Source organism: Chiloscyllium punctatum, chromosome 13 (genome assembly GCF_047496795.1).
Source record: "Chiloscyllium punctatum isolate Juve2018m chromosome 13, sChiPun1.3, whole genome shotgun sequence".
Taxonomy (NCBI): Eukaryota; Metazoa; Chordata; class Chondrichthyes; order Orectolobiformes; family Hemiscylliidae; genus Chiloscyllium; species Chiloscyllium punctatum.
The window spans coordinates 85,681,750-85,702,320 of record NC_092751.1 but is presented as its reverse complement, the minus strand read 5'-3'; the positions used below and the strand labels follow the sequence as shown (position 1 = coordinate 85,702,320).

The 20,571-nt window shown below is 39.4% G+C and overlaps 2 protein-coding genes across 5 annotated transcripts in view; one reads left to right on the top strand and one right to left on the bottom strand.

The window, feature by feature from the left end:
- The window catches only part of ncoa4 (nuclear receptor coactivator 4), a 38,232-nt gene extending 21,201 nt beyond the window's left edge, over window positions 1–17,031 (top strand). For 2 of the 4 annotated variants that reach the window (XM_072583080.1, XM_072583077.1), the window contains exons 2-12: window positions 918–1,075; window positions 1,236–1,376; window positions 2,856–2,944; window positions 3,985–4,093; window positions 4,663–4,740; window positions 5,128–5,238; window positions 9,128–10,285; window positions 11,741–11,821; window positions 13,588–13,674; window positions 14,088–14,174; window positions 15,136–17,031. In XM_072583080.1, the coding sequence (XP_072439181.1) occupies window positions 926–1,075; window positions 1,236–1,376; window positions 2,856–2,944; window positions 3,985–4,093; window positions 4,663–4,740; window positions 5,128–5,238; window positions 9,128–10,285; window positions 11,741–11,821; window positions 13,588–13,674; window positions 14,088–14,141 (2,058 nt within the window). In that variant the 5' untranslated portion in view covers window positions 918–925 and the 3' untranslated portion in view covers window positions 14,142–14,174; window positions 15,136–17,031. Of the gene's footprint in view, window positions 1–914; window positions 1,076–1,235; window positions 1,377–2,855; window positions 2,945–3,984; window positions 4,094–4,662; window positions 4,741–5,127; window positions 5,239–9,127; window positions 10,286–11,740; window positions 11,822–13,587; window positions 13,675–14,087; window positions 14,175–15,135 lie in introns of all 4 variants that reach the window. The other 2 variants (XM_072583081.1, XM_072583079.1) reach the window with 1 other exon arrangement.
- A 503-nt stretch (window positions 17,032–17,534) lies between these two features.
- The window catches only part of timm23a (translocase of inner mitochondrial membrane 23 homolog a (yeast)), a 40,306-nt gene continuing 37,269 nt past the window's right edge, over window positions 17,535–20,571 (bottom strand). The window contains exon 7 of the mRNA XM_072583084.1: window positions 17,535–18,848. Coding sequence (XP_072439185.1) covers window positions 18,733–18,848 — 116 coding nt within the window. The 3' untranslated portion in view covers window positions 17,535–18,732. The remainder of the gene's footprint in view (window positions 18,849–20,571) is intronic.

The window sequence follows — 20,571 nt, the reverse complement described above, 5'->3', positions numbered from 1 at the left end:
CTCTACTGTTATAAAGTGGTGTATTCTTAGCCTCACTCTGAATAGTGCTGTGTGAGGGTTTGTGTATATAAATAATCCCTTGCATCAGTCTCTGTCTTTGCATGCCATTCATATTTCTTTTGCATGTTATTAGTTAACTAGATTGTAATTTCATAAATCAATGAAAATATAGCTGAGGTAACAGGAGGTCTGCAAATTGGATATGAAAGGGAAGCAGATGGGTAAACATTGAGGCCATGAATCAAATCATGTGAGGACAGCCATCTTCCTTTCTGTAAGCTGACCTACTAATTGGATAACAGACAAATTTATAGTGAGCAAAACTCTGCCAATTTAGGAAATCTGCAAAGAAAAGTGGAGAAACTCAGGTTGAGAAAGAGAAACAATACAATATTAAGTTCACTTGACTATACATTTCAGATCCACTTGAAAATTTTCCTGAAAAAAAAGTGAATAGTTTTATGACCAACTATAATGGCGTAGTTACCTTCCTGGGACAGTTGTGCTATAGTTAAGTTTTAGAAATTTTTTTTTAACCATACCAGTTGATTTTTGCTTAAATATATTAAATGAAGTATATTTGTTATTTTTTTGGGAGGTTTCAGTATCCTTCCTAGTGTAAAATCTTGACAGCATGAGAAATACTAGAGAAACGTTAAAGTAAAATATCCTTAAATATTGGTGGGATTGTACAAATACCTTCAGGATCCGAACATGAACTGATATGTTTGGGAGCGATGTCTGCTCAATGAGTGAACTAATGCAGCAAAAACTTGAAGTACATATTTAGTGTTTTTCACATTGAACTGCTTTTAAGTTAGTGGAAGATAATGGGCGTTGAGGATGTGACCGCCCTGCTAATCTTGCATGCTCATGTCTGTGGCTGAGTTTATCTTAATGACCACTTCTTTCAGCAGAGACCAAGATGAATCCAACACACAACCAGGGTGGGGAAAATGCCAGCTTCCAATCCAAGGATTTGTTCACTAATTGTTTGCAGGCCAAGCGAGATTTGGAGATGGCCATTGGCAGTATCATTAAGGCTGAACAGGAGATTAAAGCAAACAGTAAGGAGGTAAGTCTAGTTTGTGTTAAGTGTTTGCATCCATGAACTGACTTGAAGTAAAGTGATTTTTTTTAACTGCTGCACCTTATAGGTTATTTTGTTATAGAAACTGCTGAATTATATTTCTTGGATGAGGAATGATGTTGCTTTGTTTCTTGGTCTTTTGTAGGTAAAATTTCAAATCCACAGTTGCATCAGCCGTCACTTGGAGTGCTTGCGGAGTAGGGAGGTTTATCTATTGGAACAAATCGACCTTGTGGAGCAGCTGAAGGAGGAAGCCCTGCAGCAACAGATTCAGCAACTTTATTGGGTAAGGCAACTTTTATGGAGTCATAGAGGTGTATAGCACAGAAACAGACGCCTCGGCCCAACTCGTCCATACTGACCAAATATCCTAACCTAATCTAGTCCCATTTGCCAGCACTTGGCCTATATCCCTCGACACCCTTCCTATTCATATAACCATCTAGATGCTTTTTAAATTCTGTATTTGTACCAGCCTCCACTATTTCCTCTGGCGGCTCCAAAGTTTCAAAACAATACAACAGCATATAGAACAGTAATTGCTGCTCCTGGAATTCACCTCCAACACCTAAAATACCTCAAAAGAGCAGCTCTTAGAGCCACAATTTTTTCCTGCCCTTCATCTTGGATTACCCAGAATCTTTCACCCGTTGATTCAGATTTCTTGCCTTATCTGTTAATAGGTTTTCACCGATCTCACTGCTTTTTTAAAGGTTCATTTCCTTATTATTGACAGTCAAAGGCTTTTTGAGACTGTGTTCTATTGCTGTACCATTAAAGAAAGAACTCTAAAGGTTGGACTATTGAATTTGAAAAGCAACAGGTTATTCCATAGAATCCCTACAGTGTGGAAATAGGCCCTTTGGCACAACAAGGCTATGCCAACCCTCCGAAGAGTATCCCACCCAAGCCCATTCCCCATTACTCTACATTTACTCCTGACTAATGCATCTAGTCTACACATCGCTGAACACAATGGGCAATTTAACACGGCCAATTCACCTGACCTACACATCTTTGGATTGTGGGAGGAAACCGGAGCACCCTGTGGAAACCCACACACATGGGGAGAGTGTGCCAACTCCACACAGACAGTCGTCCAAGGCTGGAATCGAACCCGTGTCCCTTGTGCTGTGAGGCAGCGGTGCTAACCACTGTGCCGCCCCAACACTCAGGAGGTTAGGATCTCCTGAGTATGCATTGCATGAAAAGGATGATGCTAGGCTTGTTTGTGAGTGATGAGCCTTAAGATGCCAAATTATGTGTATGATAATTGACTGTTTATATTAATTGGGCTTGAATGCAGTTTCTTAATCAATATAAAATGTGAAGATGTGTGCAACAAGTATTTGTCTTCACTGTCTATTCTATTTTCCCATTGTGTCTGCTTCCAACCTAGCTCTTCCTGTCTGACCCTTTGTTATTTTGGCATTTTAATTTCTAGATTTGAATTTTGTATTTTGCTGCACAGTCACCTAGAGGAGCTGTCTATCTCCTAACTTGCAGTAGCTCCCATTTGCTCATCATCATTGACCTACACCAACTCCCAATTCCCCCAAACATAAATTTGATTACTTCAGGTCATTTTCAAATCCATCCATGATCCAGTTAATCCCTATCCCCTTTATACATTTCTGGTCTCTGATTTTGCTTTTTTTCCTTTTTCCCCAAAGTGTGTCAGTACTCTTGAGAATAATTGTTTTGGATAAAGAATTTTGTTTGTTAACATGATTCAAGTAAATGTGTACTTTTTCTTTTCCATCAGCTGTTGGGTCAGTTCAACTGTCTTGTTCATCAATTGGAACATCCACAAAGTAGTCTTCCAGCTGAGCAAATTAAAACCTGCCTAGAGAGGTGAGAGTTGCCATACTTTATGAAGAAAAATGTTGTTGATTTCTTTATTTTGTGAATTTAAAATCAGAATTCAGTTCCAGAATTATCAGTTGAGCAATATAGATCCTTTTGAGCTTTTAATGTAATGACCAGCTTTGTTCGGTGTATCTGATTAGGAGACTTGTGGGGATTTTGTGACTGATTCAGCTTCACTGTGTCAAATGCCCAATTTGTTTTAAAAGCATTTTGAGTTAGGTTCTGATCAGTGTTTGAAAGTGCAGCAGCGTTGATGAAACTGGGTTATATGGAAGCTGAGTTCTTGCTTTGCACTACTATCCTTACCTGCAGTATCCTTCATGTGAGCAAAAGCCTGTCATTGGACTGAGAAGTAAGGAATATGTAGAGTAGCCAGAAGCTCAACAGGATCCTGGTGCAATGCCTCACCTTTTAATACAACACTTCAGTTTCCTGGGCTCAATATTGTTGAATTTAAAACAAATATGGAAAATGCTGTGGAAACTCAGCATGTCTCGCAACATCTGTGGAGAAAATGTTATGGTATTATTGAATTTAATGTCAGGTCACAACTACCATTTTTCTTTTTCCCCCAGGCAGCAACAGTTTATAATAATTCTGCTGTTCCTAGTTATGCCTCCTCTTTTTCTTTTTGTTTTGTCCCATTAACATCTCCTTTTCACCTTGCACTTTTTAATCATTTAATCTCTCCTCCTTTCCACATCCCTCACAGATGTTTTGATCTTTGTTCTTTCCTTTCCCAACAACAGGTACCTTTCCCTGTTTTTGTCTGCCACCTGTTTCAAACCCACTACCTCATTACTGTTTCAGTTTTTACAAAAGGTTATCGCCTTTTTAACGTTAGCTCAGTCTCTCAGTCCACAGCCACTTCCTCATTTATTATCAGCATTTTCTGTACAGTACATCTTCTCAATCTAATTATGCTGTGAAATGGATTGGTTGTGTTCCTTTGGCAGTTTTTCTTAGTATTAACAAGTGTTTAAAAAATAAATAAAGCAGCCTCTCACTTATTTCACACACTACAGATTGAAGGACCTGACTTTGAAACCTGAAGAATCTCCCACCCTGAACTTTGAGGCCGATGTTCCTTCACTCCGCCAAGCCATTACAAACTTTGGGACTATTAAAACATTGGTAAGAGTTTGTTGGTTCAAAGAAATTTTATTTTTGTCATAAGAATTGTTATGGTGTAGAGCATTTGAAGTTTTTAATTATAGGTGGAAACCTTGTACTGCAGTAAGAAAATAACCCTTATTGGCAGCCCACCAATGTTGTGCGGAACTGTTAACCATGTTTCGTTTGGACTATTGCAATACTCCGCATTGACCAAATATTCCCTGGGTTCAGATAGGGGCTTAGGTGTAATTTAGACTTAGAGTGGCCAGCATTTCAACTTTTTTTGACTAGGTTATGTGGTTCTGTTCTAATATTCCTGCAAAAGCTTTGTTCTACTCTCCTCCATGACTGTTTAAAAATGTTTCTAGAGTTCTTGAAGATTTGTTTCAGTAGAAAATTATTCTTAACTCTGCTACTTCAATAATATAGCTGAGTGTATAATCCATGCCACAGAAAAGCACTATTGGTGACCAAAAAGTCTGTTTGCTAGGTTTGACAGCACATTTATCTGTCAGAACTATGATTCTTTATGCATGTTTGCTACATGACTACGGGAGTCATGGGAATTATTTTCTGCTATGGTGTAGGTTTCAGATTCTGAGTACAAGAGTCCTTGCACCATGGCAGCTGATCTGGATTACTGCTTCGTACCACTGCTGACAAAGGTAAACCTTTTATTTTCTCTGTAAATGTGGCTTGTTCTATCCCTGCAGTTCAAAGTGAATTGATTTTGTTGAGCTATTCTGTACTGTGATTTATTTAAGGTCTGTACTGTTTTACGATATATATACAGAGTCCACAATGCTCAAGTACTGCATAAAATCCACACAAAGCATAGTGCTCAGCCTGAGAAAAGTAGTGAGCCTCTGTTTTGCTTCCCTCATTGGAATGACCAGTGATGTTGAGGTCCATTCAGTGTGGTATGGGAATGTTTTTTTCCCCCTCTCTGCATTTGTGCAAATGTGATGGCAACAATGTTTCAGACCATGTCTTATGTCATCCACTTGGTTTAACTTGATGCCATAGCACCAATTTTGACTTTCTTCCTACAGAAATCATTTCCCAGTGGAAAGGAATGTCCACTTGCTGACTGGCTGCGTAGTCCTCCTACACGGATGCCAGTCTTAAACCTGCAGGATTGTCTGCTGAAGCAGTCTGGTCAGGTGAGTATTGATGGACTGCCTGAAGCTCTTAAGTTTTATTGTGTAGTGATAGTGAACTAATTTAATCCTTTTGACAATGCAGTTCTGATTCTGTCACTTTTTTTTATTTAGAGACAGCAAAGCCTCAGTGAAAAGATTTATTTATATTTCTGTGCAACTGTGGATTTTCTGCTGGGCTATTGCAATGCTTCAGTGAAAGTATCATTTACGGCTCTTGATCAGTTCTCCAAGCTTTTGATATATCCCACATTTTGATGAGGTGTACTTAAAATATGAAGATGCTGTAGTTCAGTAATAAAAGCACATTAAGACTGCAAGTGTAGATGGTTAAGGAAATGTTTGAGGCTAAGATAAGTGTTTCTGATCCATGCTTCTGAACCAAGAGAAACTTTAAAAGCTGACTGGCTTAAAATCAAAATCATAGTTGTTTGCTCAAGAACATTTACCTAATATCTTTTTTTTTGTTTAGTGTGGGGGTATTTGAGTGTCAAGTTCGATTAGCTTAGATTTATATGGCCTGCTTCCTTTTTCAAAATTTTACTATTAAAGCAATGTGATAGGGAAGGTTTTAGAGTATGTTATGTAAATATATTTGATTGCTTAAAGGTTTTCATTAAGTGCTGATAAGAGACTAATTTTTGAACCTTGGTCATCTCGTCATTAATCCAAAGAAGTTCTTCCAGTACTCAAGGGCAAAAGAGTAACTAGGAAGAGAATAGGGCCCTTTTAAAGATCAACAAGGCGGTCTATACATAGAACCACAGAAGATGGGTGAGATACTAAATTAGTATTTTGCATCAGTATTTAGTGTTAAGAAGGATGTGGAAGCTAAAGAACTTGGGGAAATAAATAGTGATGTCTTAAAGTGCCCATATTACAGAAGATGGGATGCTGGGCATCTTAAAACACATTAAAGGTGGATAGCACCTTGGGACCTGATTAGGTGTATCCCAGAATCTTGTGGGATGCTAGGGAAGAGATTGCTCGATCTCTTGCTGAAGATATTTGTATCATCGATAGCCACTGGTGAGATGTTGGAAGACCTTGAGGATGGCTAATGTGGTGCCGTTATTTTAAAAAGGTGGTAAGGAAAAGCCAAGTAATAATAGACCAGTGAGCCTGATGGCAGTGATGGGTAAGTTGCTGGAGGGGATTCTGAGGGACAGGATTTACATGTATTTGGAATGGCAAGGACTGATTAGGATAGTCAACATGGCTTTGTGCATATCTAATTAACTTGAATGAGATTTTTATTTTTGAAGAAATAACAAAGAGGATTGAGGGTAGAGCGATAGACGTTGTCTATATGGGCTTCAGCAAGGTGTTTGGTAAGGTTCCATGTGTCAACCGGTTAGCGAAGTTAGAACCCATGGAATCTAGGGGGAGCTAGTCAGTTGGATATGAAATTAGCTAAAGGTAGGGGACGGTATGTGGAAGGTTGTTTTTCGGACTGGAGGCCTGTGACCACCAGTATGCCGCAAGGTTAGGTGCTAGGTCCACTGCTTTTTGTCATTTATGTAAATGATTTGGATGTGAATATAGGAGGTATAGTTAGTAAATTTGCAGCTGACACCAAAATTGGTGAAGTGGATAGTGAAGAAGTTTACCTCCTGATTACAATAGGACCTTGATCAGATGGGCCAGTGGGTCAAGGAGTGGCAGATGGCGATTAATTTAGATCAATGCGAGGTGTTGTATTTTGATAAGGCAAATCAGGGCAGGATTTATACACGTAATGGTAGGGTCCTGGGGAGTGTTGTTGTACAAAGACTTGGGGGGGGGGGTACAGGTTCATGATACCTTGGAAGTAGAGTCGCAGGTAGTCAGGGTAGTGAAGAAAGTGTTTGGTTTGCTTGCCTTTAATTGGTCAGTGCATTGAGTGTAGAAGCTGGGAAGTTGTTTTGTGGCTGTACAGGATATTGAGACCACCTTTGGAACACTGCATTCAATTCTTCCTGCTATAGCAAAGATGTTAAATTTGAAAGCATTCAGAAATTCTTTATTTCTTTATATTAAGGACTTTAATATTAACTGTTACCATGTTTCTTTATTTTTCTATTTATGCTATAATGGTCTTCAGTGTTAAACTTTCTAACTTTGTTTCTCTTTTTTACTACTTTTGTACCTAAAATGATGCTGTACGTAATGACTGTACTTTTAACTATACTCCTGTACTTAAGTCCATGTGACCATAAAATCTAAAACTAAAAAATTTCCAAAGATATTGCTGGGACTGGTTTGAGCTATAGGGAGAGTCTGAATAGGCTGGGGCTATTTTCCCTGAAGTGTTGGAGAGAGATTTGTAAAATAGAGATTTGGAAAATCATGAGAAGCATGGATAAGTGAGTATCCAACGTCTTTTGTCAGCGTAGGGGTGTCCAAAACTAGAGGTCATAGATTTACGGTGAGAGGGGAAGGACTTAAAAGGAATCTGAGGGGCAACTTTTCACGCAAAAGTGGTGGTCTTATTTGGAATGAGCTTCCAGAGAAAGTAGTGGAGATGGGTCCAATTACAAAACTTAAAATGCATCTAGATGGGTATATGAATATGAATGATTTAGGCTTATGGGTTAAATGCTGGAAATTGGGACTAGATCAGTTTAGGATATCTGATCTGCTTGGATGAGTTGGCCTGAAGGGTCTGTTTCTGTTGCTGTATAATTATTATCAGGACATTTTGTCAACCTATAGTACTCTTTATTGGAACATTCTGAACAAGGATGGAAAGAAACCGATTTGGCCCCGAGATGAACACTCAACCTTATCTGCATCAAAAAGATCACATATTTTCAATTCTGTACCATCTTCTAATTGCTTCAGCTCATTTTCTGAAACCTTTATATATGCCTTTTCTTGGAGGTGACAATCGGAGGCATTTCAGATTGACATCATTCTACCCTCTGTCAACTCATCTCCTGTTCATTCTGTTCTCACTGTTATACATTAAAACTGTACAGCACATCTTAAAAGTTGCCAAAGTTCTTATCTTTGTTTTCAAACGCTCTCCATGGCTTTGCCTTTACATATCTCTGTCATCACATCCAACAAAACCATCCTTCAAAGTCTGAACTTGTGTAACGTGGCCTCATAATCATCCCTGATTTTAATTGCACCATTTTTGTTGGCTGTTTCTGCAGTTACTCTTGCAATTCACTGCCTCCTGAACTTGCTTTCCTGTTTTAAGACACTACTTTAGCCTACCTCTTCAAATTGTTTTTGTCATTTATCCCACTATTGTTTTGAGTGGCTCAATGTTGCATTTTGTTTGATGTTGTTCTTGGCCTTGGAATGTTTCCTGACCATCAAGGTGCAATTACAAATACAGAGGAACCTTGGTGATCCGAAGGACGTGGGCAGGGAGTATTTAGTTTGGTTAATTGAGTGCCAGATAGCACAGTTAGCCAAGCACCAGGACCTTGAGGTCTTGTTCGGATAACCCGAAGTTCTGTTAATCAAATGCCAGCTAATCAAGGTTCCTGTGTACAAGTTCTTTCAGTTCTACAATAGTTAGTCCTTGCTGACTTTTAAATGGGGATGTCTGTACAATGCTTAGCTCCTGTTGAATAGTCTGGTAATAAAATGTAGAGTTACTGTAGAATCCATTCTACAGTGTCATAGTAACTTATTATTACCATAATGTTTGGTTCTGATTGTGGAATTTCCCAGAGCGGAGTAATTATTCATATGCACCTGCAATGAGCCCTGGCTGCTTGGGACAGTGTGCCCATATTTGAAGGCTGCACTGTAAGTCAAGCAGAAGTCAGTTCACAGACTGTGTATTCATATTTGGAATTCTATACCTGTGAATTAAAATTGTTTCCCTGGTGATGTTTAGAGTACAGTGCATTGCAGGTATCAGGAATTAACCATGGATTTAATTTTTCTGTAGGTTGCAATGGATTCAGACCCTTCTAAATTGCCAGCCTGGGGACATCAGCAGGGCCTTGAGAACTGGCTGCTTCCCAACCAGCAAAAGAGTCATCCAGCTGAGAATATTGCTGCTCAACAAACCCAAACTACCACCCCCAGCTGTAACCTGGGCCCAAAAGACCCAGGCTACTACAGGATGCAGGCTTGGGGTCATCGGCAAGAGCTTGAGCACTGGCTTCTTCCAAGCAAGCAGAATGTTGATGCAGTTGAGAAGATCACTGTCAAACAACGCCCTAGTTCCAGTAATGAAAAGGCAGTCGATCTGGGTTACTATAGATTGCAAGCCTGGGGTCATCGACAGGGCCTTGAGCATTGGCTACTTGCTGAGAAACAGAAATCCAGTTGTCCCAAGAATACCCCTCCACGTCAGCACAGTGAGTCATCTGATAGTTCTTCCACCTTTGAACTGATAGAGGAATTTGATATGGAGGTTTCAGATCAAGAATCAGAAGAGGTGAGCCCAACTTCTGGATCACTGATTGTCACTGATGTGAAGAGCACACGTTCTCATGGCAACATCACCGAAGACAAGTGGAAATCCGTAACTCAGCCTTTCAGAGAGAAGTTTACCACCAATGAATGGCTTTTGAAACCTAGCAAGTCTGAATCTTGTGGTAGCTGCTGTGGTGTTCAGACAAAAGCAGTAGAGATAGAAAACCTTGGCAAGCTGAAGTGCCTGAGTGAGCACCATAGTACCAAGAAACCTTCGCCAGCTCCACCAAACAGTGCCCGCCATCTTCAGCCACTGTTGCCAATCCGAGTGGCAGACGTGTGTAAAGCCAATGAGCAGTGCAGCAGCTTCTCTGAGTGTGTGTGTGGCCGGAGTTGTGAAAAGGAGGCGGTCAATGAATGGCTACTTAAGCAAGCAGGAAGAGACAAGAATGGTGTGCAGATAGAGCAGCCGAACAAATGCAGTACAGAGCAGCAGAAGACCGAGTTAGACCAGTGGCTGCATCCCCAGTCAAAAGTCACAAAAGAATCTGAATTCTCTCTCAATCCTGTGAAATCACCTGAAGCTGTGAAGTCAAAGGCTCCAGTCAACACTGTACCCAAGGACACAGAGAAGGGAGATGAGCACGAAATAGAGAATAAATTCTTGTTGCGCAAAAAAGCACACGTAAGAATTTCACTGAAATTTAGCATGTTTTACCTCTTAAGCTAGGTAGATTGTTGGTCTTATTAAAATATCAGTTGACAACATGGGCAAATAATGAACAAATTCCATCTACCAGATGGATGGGAAAATCAATAGCCAATTAGATCACTGGCATTCTCCTCTAAAGGTGGCCATACTCTGTTCTCCACCAATTCATAGCAAGAGTGAGAATTTCAAAGAACTAGGAATATCAGCTATAGCTATACATGCCCCTGCTGAGTAGTTGAAAGGCATGTAAACAAACTCCTAATATTTTGCAACCCCTACATATTTGTTTTCCAAGCCACTGAAATCAAGCCAGTCTGAAACAATGACCAGTAAGGTTCATGGGTGTGATTTTGTGATGACTGTTGTATTCATACACTGCTTAGTGAGAGGAACAAAAAATATTTAGCTCATAGGTCGATGGATATTGCTTTAAAATCATTAAATCTGTAATTAGATCTTGAATAACAATTCCAAAGGTCCTTGTTTTATTAGTGGAGTGATTAGAAAACTGGACTTTCACTTCAATGAGCCTTTTCCAAGCTAATTGCCAGAAATGAAGGTCAGATTTGTGAACTCCTGAGGTACTGATTCTGTTATGTCACTGGATAACATTTACCTCTGACTTCCATCTTTTAAACTCAAATTTAAAACTGCCTAAGTTCTGCACATCTGGTTTATTTGATTTACATTTCTTCTGCACAGTACTTTGAGGATAGGTATTGACGTCACTCAAATAGGTTATGCATAGCTCAAAGGGAAATGAACCCCAGATGGATGTTTACCAATGACATCAGAGAGTAGTTTTTGAAGTTTAAGAGAGCAATTTGTTTGACTGGTTTTGGAGATTTTTTAAAATGTAGTTTAAGAACTTACTGTTCAAATTCACCTCCCCTGAAAGTAAGAAAATAGCATAGGACAAAAGTACATATGGAGCTGAATTGAGTCTACTTATGGGTCATGATGAAATGTGAGAGTTCATGTCACACGTACCTCTAAGGAAGATGCATTTCTTTATTAACAACTCTAAAACTGTGTTCACTTACGATTCCTTGAATTGAGTGTTGGATTCTTGAAAATTGAATGCGCTGATGTAAATTCTGACAGCCATGTGGCGTTTATTAGCGGTCTGCTATTTTTACTTAGTGGGGTTGGTCTTGGGTGTGACTCTCCATAAGATACAGAAGACATCTAATATTATGGGTGTTGCTAATTTTCCTGACTTTTTGCAGCATCAGTTTTGTGAGCAATTTTGGGTTATTAAATCAGCACCACCTGTATGTCCACTGCCTATTCTTCTCTGTACTAAGCCAAGCTTAAGACTACTGCAATGCAGCATTAGTGACAGTAGGAATTTTCAAACTTTTGCATTTAACAGCCTCAAATCCTTGGGTGTTCCCAAAACATTGAACTGTCTATGTTTGTGCATAGGACCTGAATGGTATTCCCGAAGTATCCAGTCTGTTGTCTAATCTGAATCTTGCTGTCAACCGAGAGAAGCTTCCTATAAAGGTCAGTATCTGTGCATTGTGAGACTTTGACTCTGTAGTGCATGTTGAAGCTGTGTACAGTCAAGCAGATCTCCCACTGAAGGAGCCTGGCCACCAACATCTTTGAGTAGTTCCAATTACACCTTTTCTGTTTTCCACTGTCATACCCTTATGCAGGGACAACCGACATTTTTGTCACTTTGAAACCTATACAATCACTGGTAGCAGTGCATGAACTTTGAAAGTAATTACTTCAGAGTGATACATGAACATTGCAAAGTGTTTGTAACTGGGAACAGTAACAAAACGTGCAGTTTATGACTTGATGAGCTGATGTTCATCTTTCATTCCAATTTTAGAACACACTTTCACCATCTCTGTTGTAACAAATTATTGTAATTGGGGGTACAGAGCTCTTGCTGAGGGAAATGAATTTGTTATGCTTTCAAGTGAGAATTTATAATGATCAACCTGATTTCAGACCAAAATAAGACGACACCAAATTTGATTTTGAAAAACACTGATGGAGGTCTGAATAACAACCAGGACGTGCTGGAGAAATTCAGCAGGTCAGATGGCATCTGTAGATACAGAAACCAGAATTGATGTTCCAATATGACTCTTCAGAACTGGTGGAAAGTTGCTAGATTTTATACTGTTGAAAAAAGAGGGGAACAGTGAGTTGAATGGAAGGAAGGTCAGGGAATAGATTGACAAAGGGTAAAGAGAGTGGTAATAGTTGGAGGAAAAAAGCAGTGTTGCTCCAGAGTAGGTATTAATAGCAGTATAAAGTTACCATTAATATGATAAGTTACAGATGCAGGACTGGGAAGTGTCTAAGATGGAGGACAGCAGTGATGGTCTTCAGTTGCTTCCAGCAGACTGTAAAGTGCCTATTTGGAAGTTGAGGCAGTGTCCTCTAGATTGCATTGGACATCACTGACACAGCAGCAGGTCCAGGACAGAAATGTCTGAATGAGGGCAAATCGACTCTGTAGTTTTCAGTTCCATACTTCAGTCAAAAAGCTAACATGTTTGGAATGGAATCTGTGCCTGCAGATTGGTAAACCACGGGATAACAAGTTGAGTAATGCCGCCCCCCCCCCCCATTTGCATAGAATACAGTCCATGTAGTGTGGAAACAGGCCATTTGGCCCAGTAAGTCCACACCGACCCTCTGAAGACCATCCCACCCAGACCTATCTCCCTGTAACCCTACATTTCCCATAGCTAATGCACCTAACCTACATATCCCTGAACACCATGGGCAATTTAGTGTGGCCAATCTACCTAACTTGCACATCATTGAACTGTGCGAGGAAACTGGAGCATCCAGTGGAAACTCACGCAGACAGGGAGAACGTGCAAACTCCACACAGTCACCCAAGGGTGGAATTGAACTGGGTTCCCTTGTGCTGTGAGGCAGCAGTGCTAACGACTGAGCCACTGTGCCACCCTATGTGGCTAGGAAACCTGTTGGCATCTGTGGTTTTAACTTCGTTAGAAACCAGCTTCTTGATTGTTGGTATCAAAATTGAATATTGGGAGATGAGAACATTTGGATTGATTTCTTTGAAGGAAAATGAGATTTTATATCCTAAATCTGACCTATATCGTCAAGATCCAGCCCCTTTATTGTGAAAAGAGGGGAACAATTGGGAATGTGATGCAGTTAACACTGTTGTCTTTAAGGAATTGGGGCAAAGTCTTATTAATGCTGTTTGTTTATAGCTTCACGCCAGCTGTTGTCAAATCTCTGATCCATTATTTTCTATCCCACTCATATAGGAGCAATCCATCTCATTTGGCAACCTGTTTGCTCACTTTAAGGAACCATTTGACCCAGAGAAATGGCTATACAAAGGTCCACGTCGGGTCAGTATATTGAGATTTGAACAGGGAGGGGAGGAAGTGCTTCGGTGATATGTAGACCACAAGTATGAAAGCATTCCCCTATGTGCCCAGGAATATCATCATGATACAGAATTTGGTATTCTGATGCATTGTCTGGTTGGGAATGACCCAAGGAAACTGGAGTTGGTCACGGTCGAGTTTATGCATTGACTGCAAGTAACATCAAGGACACCCACTCTGGAGAGAAAATACCTCAACTGTGCAGTTTTGAAGATTTTTGTTTTTTGAGAATTTGAAGGGTTATAAAGCAAGGTTGAGTAAATCAGTTGAGAGTTATAATCACAAACTACCTGACTGGTAGGGTGGTTTGAGAGCTTGAATAATGTATGACTGTACCTAGTCCACTGTCCAATGACTTGTGTTTATTAATGTAGATTGAACAAGGACCACAGGGAGTCTATATCCCAAAGATCAGCGGAGTCTGTTGATCAGAAGTGATTGGACAAGAGCCCTCAAATTAGGTAACATAACATTTTTCAGTAATACATGTTCGTGACTTGTTAGTCTTTTGCATCTTTGCAATTTGAGTCATGCTTTGTTTCTGAATTGAAATGGAAGGTAGAGGTTCTGCACACTTTGACCATTTTCTTTGTTTTTTTCCCTGACTTTGGAATATTTTGTGGCAAGATACACAATTCTGTGTTGCTAGGAGGTTGTTTTCATGTAGTGTTGTTCACTCACTTCATAACAGCCAGTACAGAAATTGCAGACCTGAATATTAAATTGAACACTCCTCTGAAGTGGGGTGACAAGCATGTAAATAAATGAAAAATGCTGGGGTTAGCTGTGTGCTGCTTAAAAATCCTTCTCAAGTTGTATGCCTAAATGGTACATCCCTATCAATAAATGCTCATCTTCCAGTAAAGGTTGTAAATTAGTCACATTTATGTCCACCCACTGCACATTCCCCTAGTTTTACAGCCAGCGTCAAGAGATGGGAGGCAATCAGTAAATCTGACTTGCAGCATTTTTGTTTCACTAAGCTAATTTGACTTGCTGTCTTTATGCTTTTGATTGTTCTCCACCTACTCCACTGAGATATTTCTTCCTCTGAAGTAGTTATCCGGCATTCTGTGGGTTAATTGACAGTCACCAAGTTTGCTTTAATCTTGAGCCTGTAATCAGTTCTACACAGGAATTTTTCTGCATAGGTGTGGCATCTAATTTTCAAGCTACACAGTACCCCACCCAACAAGTTTCTCCTCTGCCTCTGCTTGCTTTGTTAATGTCAGTTACTATTGGTAACAGTGGCCTTGTCTTCACTTGAATTGAGCACATACTCAAAGTTTCCACTGGGGGTTTAGAGCTCTTCTTATGAAGCAAAGGTGCTAAATAGTGTTCCCTGAAGTACTCAGACCTTGCATCTGATGAAGATACTATTTTGCCTTCGATATTAAATGTATCTTTTCTTTCTCTTTGTAGCTTTGAACCGCCAATTTTAAAGATAAACTTGGCTGGCTTTGGAACCACATCAGACTCTCACCTTACTCCCCTGGAGATTCTGCTCAATCAAATTCTTGCTTCTGCCTTGGACTGCTGTGTTTAAGTTCTCATGTGAAACTGGGTGTTGACAGCACAATGGGAAAGTCAACGTAATCTGATCAGTGTTTTTCTCTCTTCCTCCTCTCTCTCCTGTCGCATTTAGAAAAGTGGCCTTTTTCATCATTGGTGATATGTAGCTCATCCTAGAGCTGACACTCATGGGGCATAGTCAGTGATGCTGTTAGGTTATATTGTCTAACCTACAGCATTAATTAACTTTGTATTCAGGACTCTTGTGAATCTGATTGGCAGTGATGTTAATTTTACTTGGTGCAAGGAGTCTAGAATGCAAGAGGATGAAATTGGTCTAATGATCTACTCCTGAATGCCTTGTAATGTTGACTATTGTGTAATACTTGGAAGAGTATATGTGATGGCCTTGCTATAGTACTAGGCATTTGAGTAGATACATTAAGTGTTATGGGAGCACAACAGTCTTTTGAAGACCGGCCAAGTCTCTTAGCCTGCCATAAAGCCAAATACTTTGATTGAAGAGATAATCCAGTCCTGTGATAAAAACCCATGTTTCAGAGCAAGTGAGTAGACTATTCTGAATCTTGGAATGCTTATGCTGAAGCTGCAAGTATTCCCACCCTGCCAGAGTTGGCAGGCTGGAGATAATTGACATTCCCCTTCACTGGTTTACCTATTTACCTTGTACTGATGTGCCAATGTTATAGTTTGGAAGAGATTTAAATTTTCTAACTCTTGGTATGTGGAAACTTCATATTACATGTTTCAGAATTTGATTTCCTTGCCAAAAGAAATTGAATTTCAAAAGGGGCTGCAGCAACAGTAATCCAAAGTTTTAATATTGTGTACAAGAGAAGTGATTAATTGAATCCAAAACTCCCTTTTGCCCCTTGGGGTGTTTGATAACCCATCTCATTTTATTGTTATTGTTTATTTAATTCTGATTATTGACCCAAATGGGGTGAATATTAAAGATGTTGGCTGTTTTAATATAAAAGTTACTAAAATTTTATTCCAGTGATTCTTAATTTTTTTAGATGATATGTTTTGGTTTCAAATAACTGACCATGGGAGGGAGGAGTGAATCCAGTCATGAAGTTCATGTTGGAAAGCTGCCAGTTGCAATGTTCTCTTGTCACTTTCACTGACTGAAAGCTGGCAATAAACTCACCACTGCTGGGTCATTCAGCTGCAGTTGACAACACCAGCTCAATTTATGACCTCTTCAATCTTGTCTTGGTGCTTTTCAGTTATTGGAGTGAAAATGCTGTGGTTGTAATGCCAACAGCCTGTAGAGCTGAAGGATATATGCAAAGATGATGAGATTACAAAGTGACAGGATAGTAGGGGTTGCCACCACTTCTCTCTCACTAGTGAGTGCATGTCCTTAGTGTAGAGCATTCAATATTTTTTGACATCTACAATTAAATTATTTCTCAATTAGCATTTTGTCCTTTGGTCCTGTTTTGGTCAAATTGTCATTGAGGATTTAAATCCTCAAACAATTGTGATTAATAACCAAGTCTCAATATGGTGGTACGTGTACACATTAGAGGGTTATGCAGTCCTGCTGGTGCAACACGAGCCTATATAAACTTTGTAACAATCTGTTTCATTGGCGTAGCCACCAGTCCTTCTGTTTTGTAATCAAAAGTAAATGGAAGTGACTGATCTAAATTATATTTTTCTTCCTTATGATTTAAAAACTAAGACATTGCTTCCTTGATTATCCTTATTTATGGATATTGTTTTTGAGTGATCTTTAATGTATGTAATCATCAATAAATTGCAGCAAAACTGAAATGTTGTTTGTAATGTTTAGATACACTGAAAATTTTCAATGATGCAGCTTATTCACAAAACTATACACAATTGCTCACAGACAAACTATTGTCCTGTCTTTAATTCTTGCTCTTGGCCATGCATATATTGGGAGTATATACTTTGAACAATAAGTCTAGCTGTGAACAAATTTGAAGCATAATAGACTAATTGTGCATATAAGCCAAAAGTTTCCATTCTAGCTAGAAAGTTAAAGCTGCTACAATGCTGATGCCTACTTTAAAATGTTTCTCCTCCTGAACTTAATACCAATTCATTCCATTCTAACATTCTCTCAGTATCCTCAGCATGCCACAAAATCCTCAATTTTATTGCAAAGTGCAACCCTGCTGACAATATCTTCCATTTTTCTACAAATGTTATGGTTACCATTAAAACATGCCGAGATTAACAGTGCTTGTGATTTTTGAACCCTGCAAATGAGGCTTATGCTCAAACGCCTGCAAAAATAAAAACAATATAAATTTGTCAAACAATAAATAGCATTTCTTTATTCTGTGCTGTGCTTGTCCATATAGTTTAACCATATTCCTCAGAACTTGAAAAAATGAAACTTCATAAAAACAGGACACAGTTAAAGAGCTGTATGATTTTGCCTAACAGGTCATATTCAGAGCATCAGTGTTCTTTCTGTATTCACGGTTCCTGTAATGTGAAAAAACACTCATAGCTCAGGTCAGCTGTGGAAGGTTTCATCTGCATTAACCTAGAAATTTTCCTATTCTCAGCTCTATTTTGGTTCTCAAACCTCTGTTCACAGGTTTATCTTCAATGCATGTCCACATGTACATAATTACTTTTTAGAATTCATAACAGCTCTAAAGGGAAGAATGTAAGTAAAACAGTTGGCAGCTTGAAATTTTTCACTCTGAAAAATTTGATCATGGTGACAATTGATGATTGCAAATTAAACAAGCAGGTTGGGACCAGCAACTTCCCCCTTCCTTACCCACCCTCAATTATAAACACTGACCATTGTATAAAACAATCTAGGGGAAGTGCTGGATTTTATTGTACAAATCACAAGGTTAACCATTTAATTCTCAGCAAGTGCTACAGAATACAGGGAATGAGAAGGAGCCATTCAGTGCATCTGATCAATTCCTTTGTCACAGTTATTTGCTTCATTAGAGACCAGAAGGACAATGAGTAACTTTGCCCAATTCAGAGATAGTCTTGTTGTGGAGGAGAAAACAGCTGTTCAGTCCACTGTGGAGTTTCATATAGCAAGAACAGCCCAGCAAACATCATCACTCTGAGCTTAGATATGCAGAACTGAGAACAAAATTAGCCAAACTTTTGTAGAAATGGCCCATGGAATCCAATTCAAACTTAGAGCATTAGATGGAGTAATGCAGTCAAACATATTATTCTGGACTCGTCATTCAGAATTAGAATGCTGGTCTCAGACCTGCAAGCAATAGCATTTCTCACCTCTGCTGACACTGCTTATGTAGGACCATGTCTCAGTAAGACTGGTATCAGCCAGCACTGCAATTGATCGCCATCCATGAATATCTGCAAGTGACCTTCAAATCATCAAATTTATGGATAAACTGATAGTTAAAGATCTTTAATTCAGTTGCACTCTGGGTTCATGTCTCATTCACTGTATAACACACTTACTCAAATGCTGCTGATAGTTCTTCCCATACTGCAGCCTCATAGGGAATGCCAAACTGACACACCCTTTAAATGGTCCCAGTTGTTGTAGACAGCATACAGTCCAGTCAGAACAAAACCAGCAAATCCTCCACGTGCTGCCCCACGAAGTCCAGCTGAAGGCAAAGAGTAAACAAAGTTACACTGAAGGCAAAGGTATCTTATTGTTAAGTCACATTGACATGTACTGGAGTTCTGTTGAAGAAAGCAATCATTTCACCTGTTAGATCAACTGGCAAAACGACTAATGAGATTACGTTGATGGACGTGAATGTAAGCTTGCTGAGCTGGAAGGTTTGTTTTCAGACATTTTGTCACTGCTACATTGGTGCCAACAGCAAGGAGTTTGATCCTCATCCTGGACGAGGCAGACTGCCTACCCTACCTTCAGTAAAGAAATCACTGCACTTTGAATTATGACAAAGATCCATTTTTGGGCAGAGAATGTCACTGAATATCCCTCCTTCAGTGAGTATTAACTGTAAAGAATGGACTTCAAACCAATGTTTACACACTACAGAATAATTCATGAAATGCTAAACCTTAAAATTGTATCCAGAAGAAATGCCCATATTTATAATTACTGTTCCCTTTGGTTGAAACTAGGGTTTGATACACCAGCTGGTCTTTTGTTCTACATGTTATCAAAAAAGATATGACAATCAATCTCCAAAGTTCTAAAGCACAGTGAATAATTGCAGACCAGAGTAGGATATTCAGCCTATTAGGCCAGTTTTGCCATGAATTTTTTTTAAGCCCTTGGGACTTTGCTCTTGTTAAATCAAAATATCTTCAAGATTTCTTCATTCTCAAATAGACTTAATTTGTTTAGATCAGGATAATCCTAGACTACACCGATTTAACAAACATTATATGACTTGCAATTGGATCTGTGTAAACTGAAGATCTTTGTGGACCATTCAAACACGATTATAAAACTTACAAATATTATTCAGTGCAATAATCCAAATTAATCAGATAAAAGAGAGAACATTCCCACATACCAGCCTGACAATCTGAAATCAGCCTTCCAATGTGGCTCAAACGTCAGTATCAGAGATTATTTAGTGCTAAATTAGGGACAGTATATTTTTTAAATTCATTCACAGGATGAGGGTCAGGTCAGCATTTATTGTCCATCCCTAAGTTACACACAGGGCAATTAAGAACCAACCACGTTGCTGTGGTCTGGAGTCACATGTAGACCAGATTGGTAAGGATAACAGATTCCTTCCCTAAAGGACATTAGTGAAACATATTGAGGAACCATAAGACCATAAGATACAGGAGCAAAATTAGGTCATTTGGCTCAAGTCTACCCTGCCATTCGATTACTCCCCTTACTAATCAAGAATGTATCTGTCTGAAAGATGCTCAATGACTTTGCCTCTGGCAGTAATAAGTTCCACAGATTCAATACCCTCTGGCTGAAGAAATTCCTCCTCATCTCAGTTCTAAAGCTTGTCTCTTCACAGAGGCCGTGCCTTCGGGTCCTAGTTTCTCCTACAAATGGAAACACACCTCCATGTCCAATTTACCCAAGTCTCTAAATTTCAATGAGATCCCTTGCCTCATTCTTCTAAACTCCATTCAGTACAGACCCAGAGTCCTTGACTGCTCCTCAAATGATAAGTCCCCCCTCCCCAGCATCATTCTTGTAATCCCCCACTGGACCCACTCCAAGGCCAGCACATGCTTCTCAGGAAGCTTGTGACCAAAAATTACTCAGTATTCCAAATAAAGTCAAACCACAGCCTAATCAAATCTTAGCACTATATCCCTGGTCTTGTATTCTAGCCTCTTAAAATGAATGCTAATATCGCATTTGCCTTCCTAACT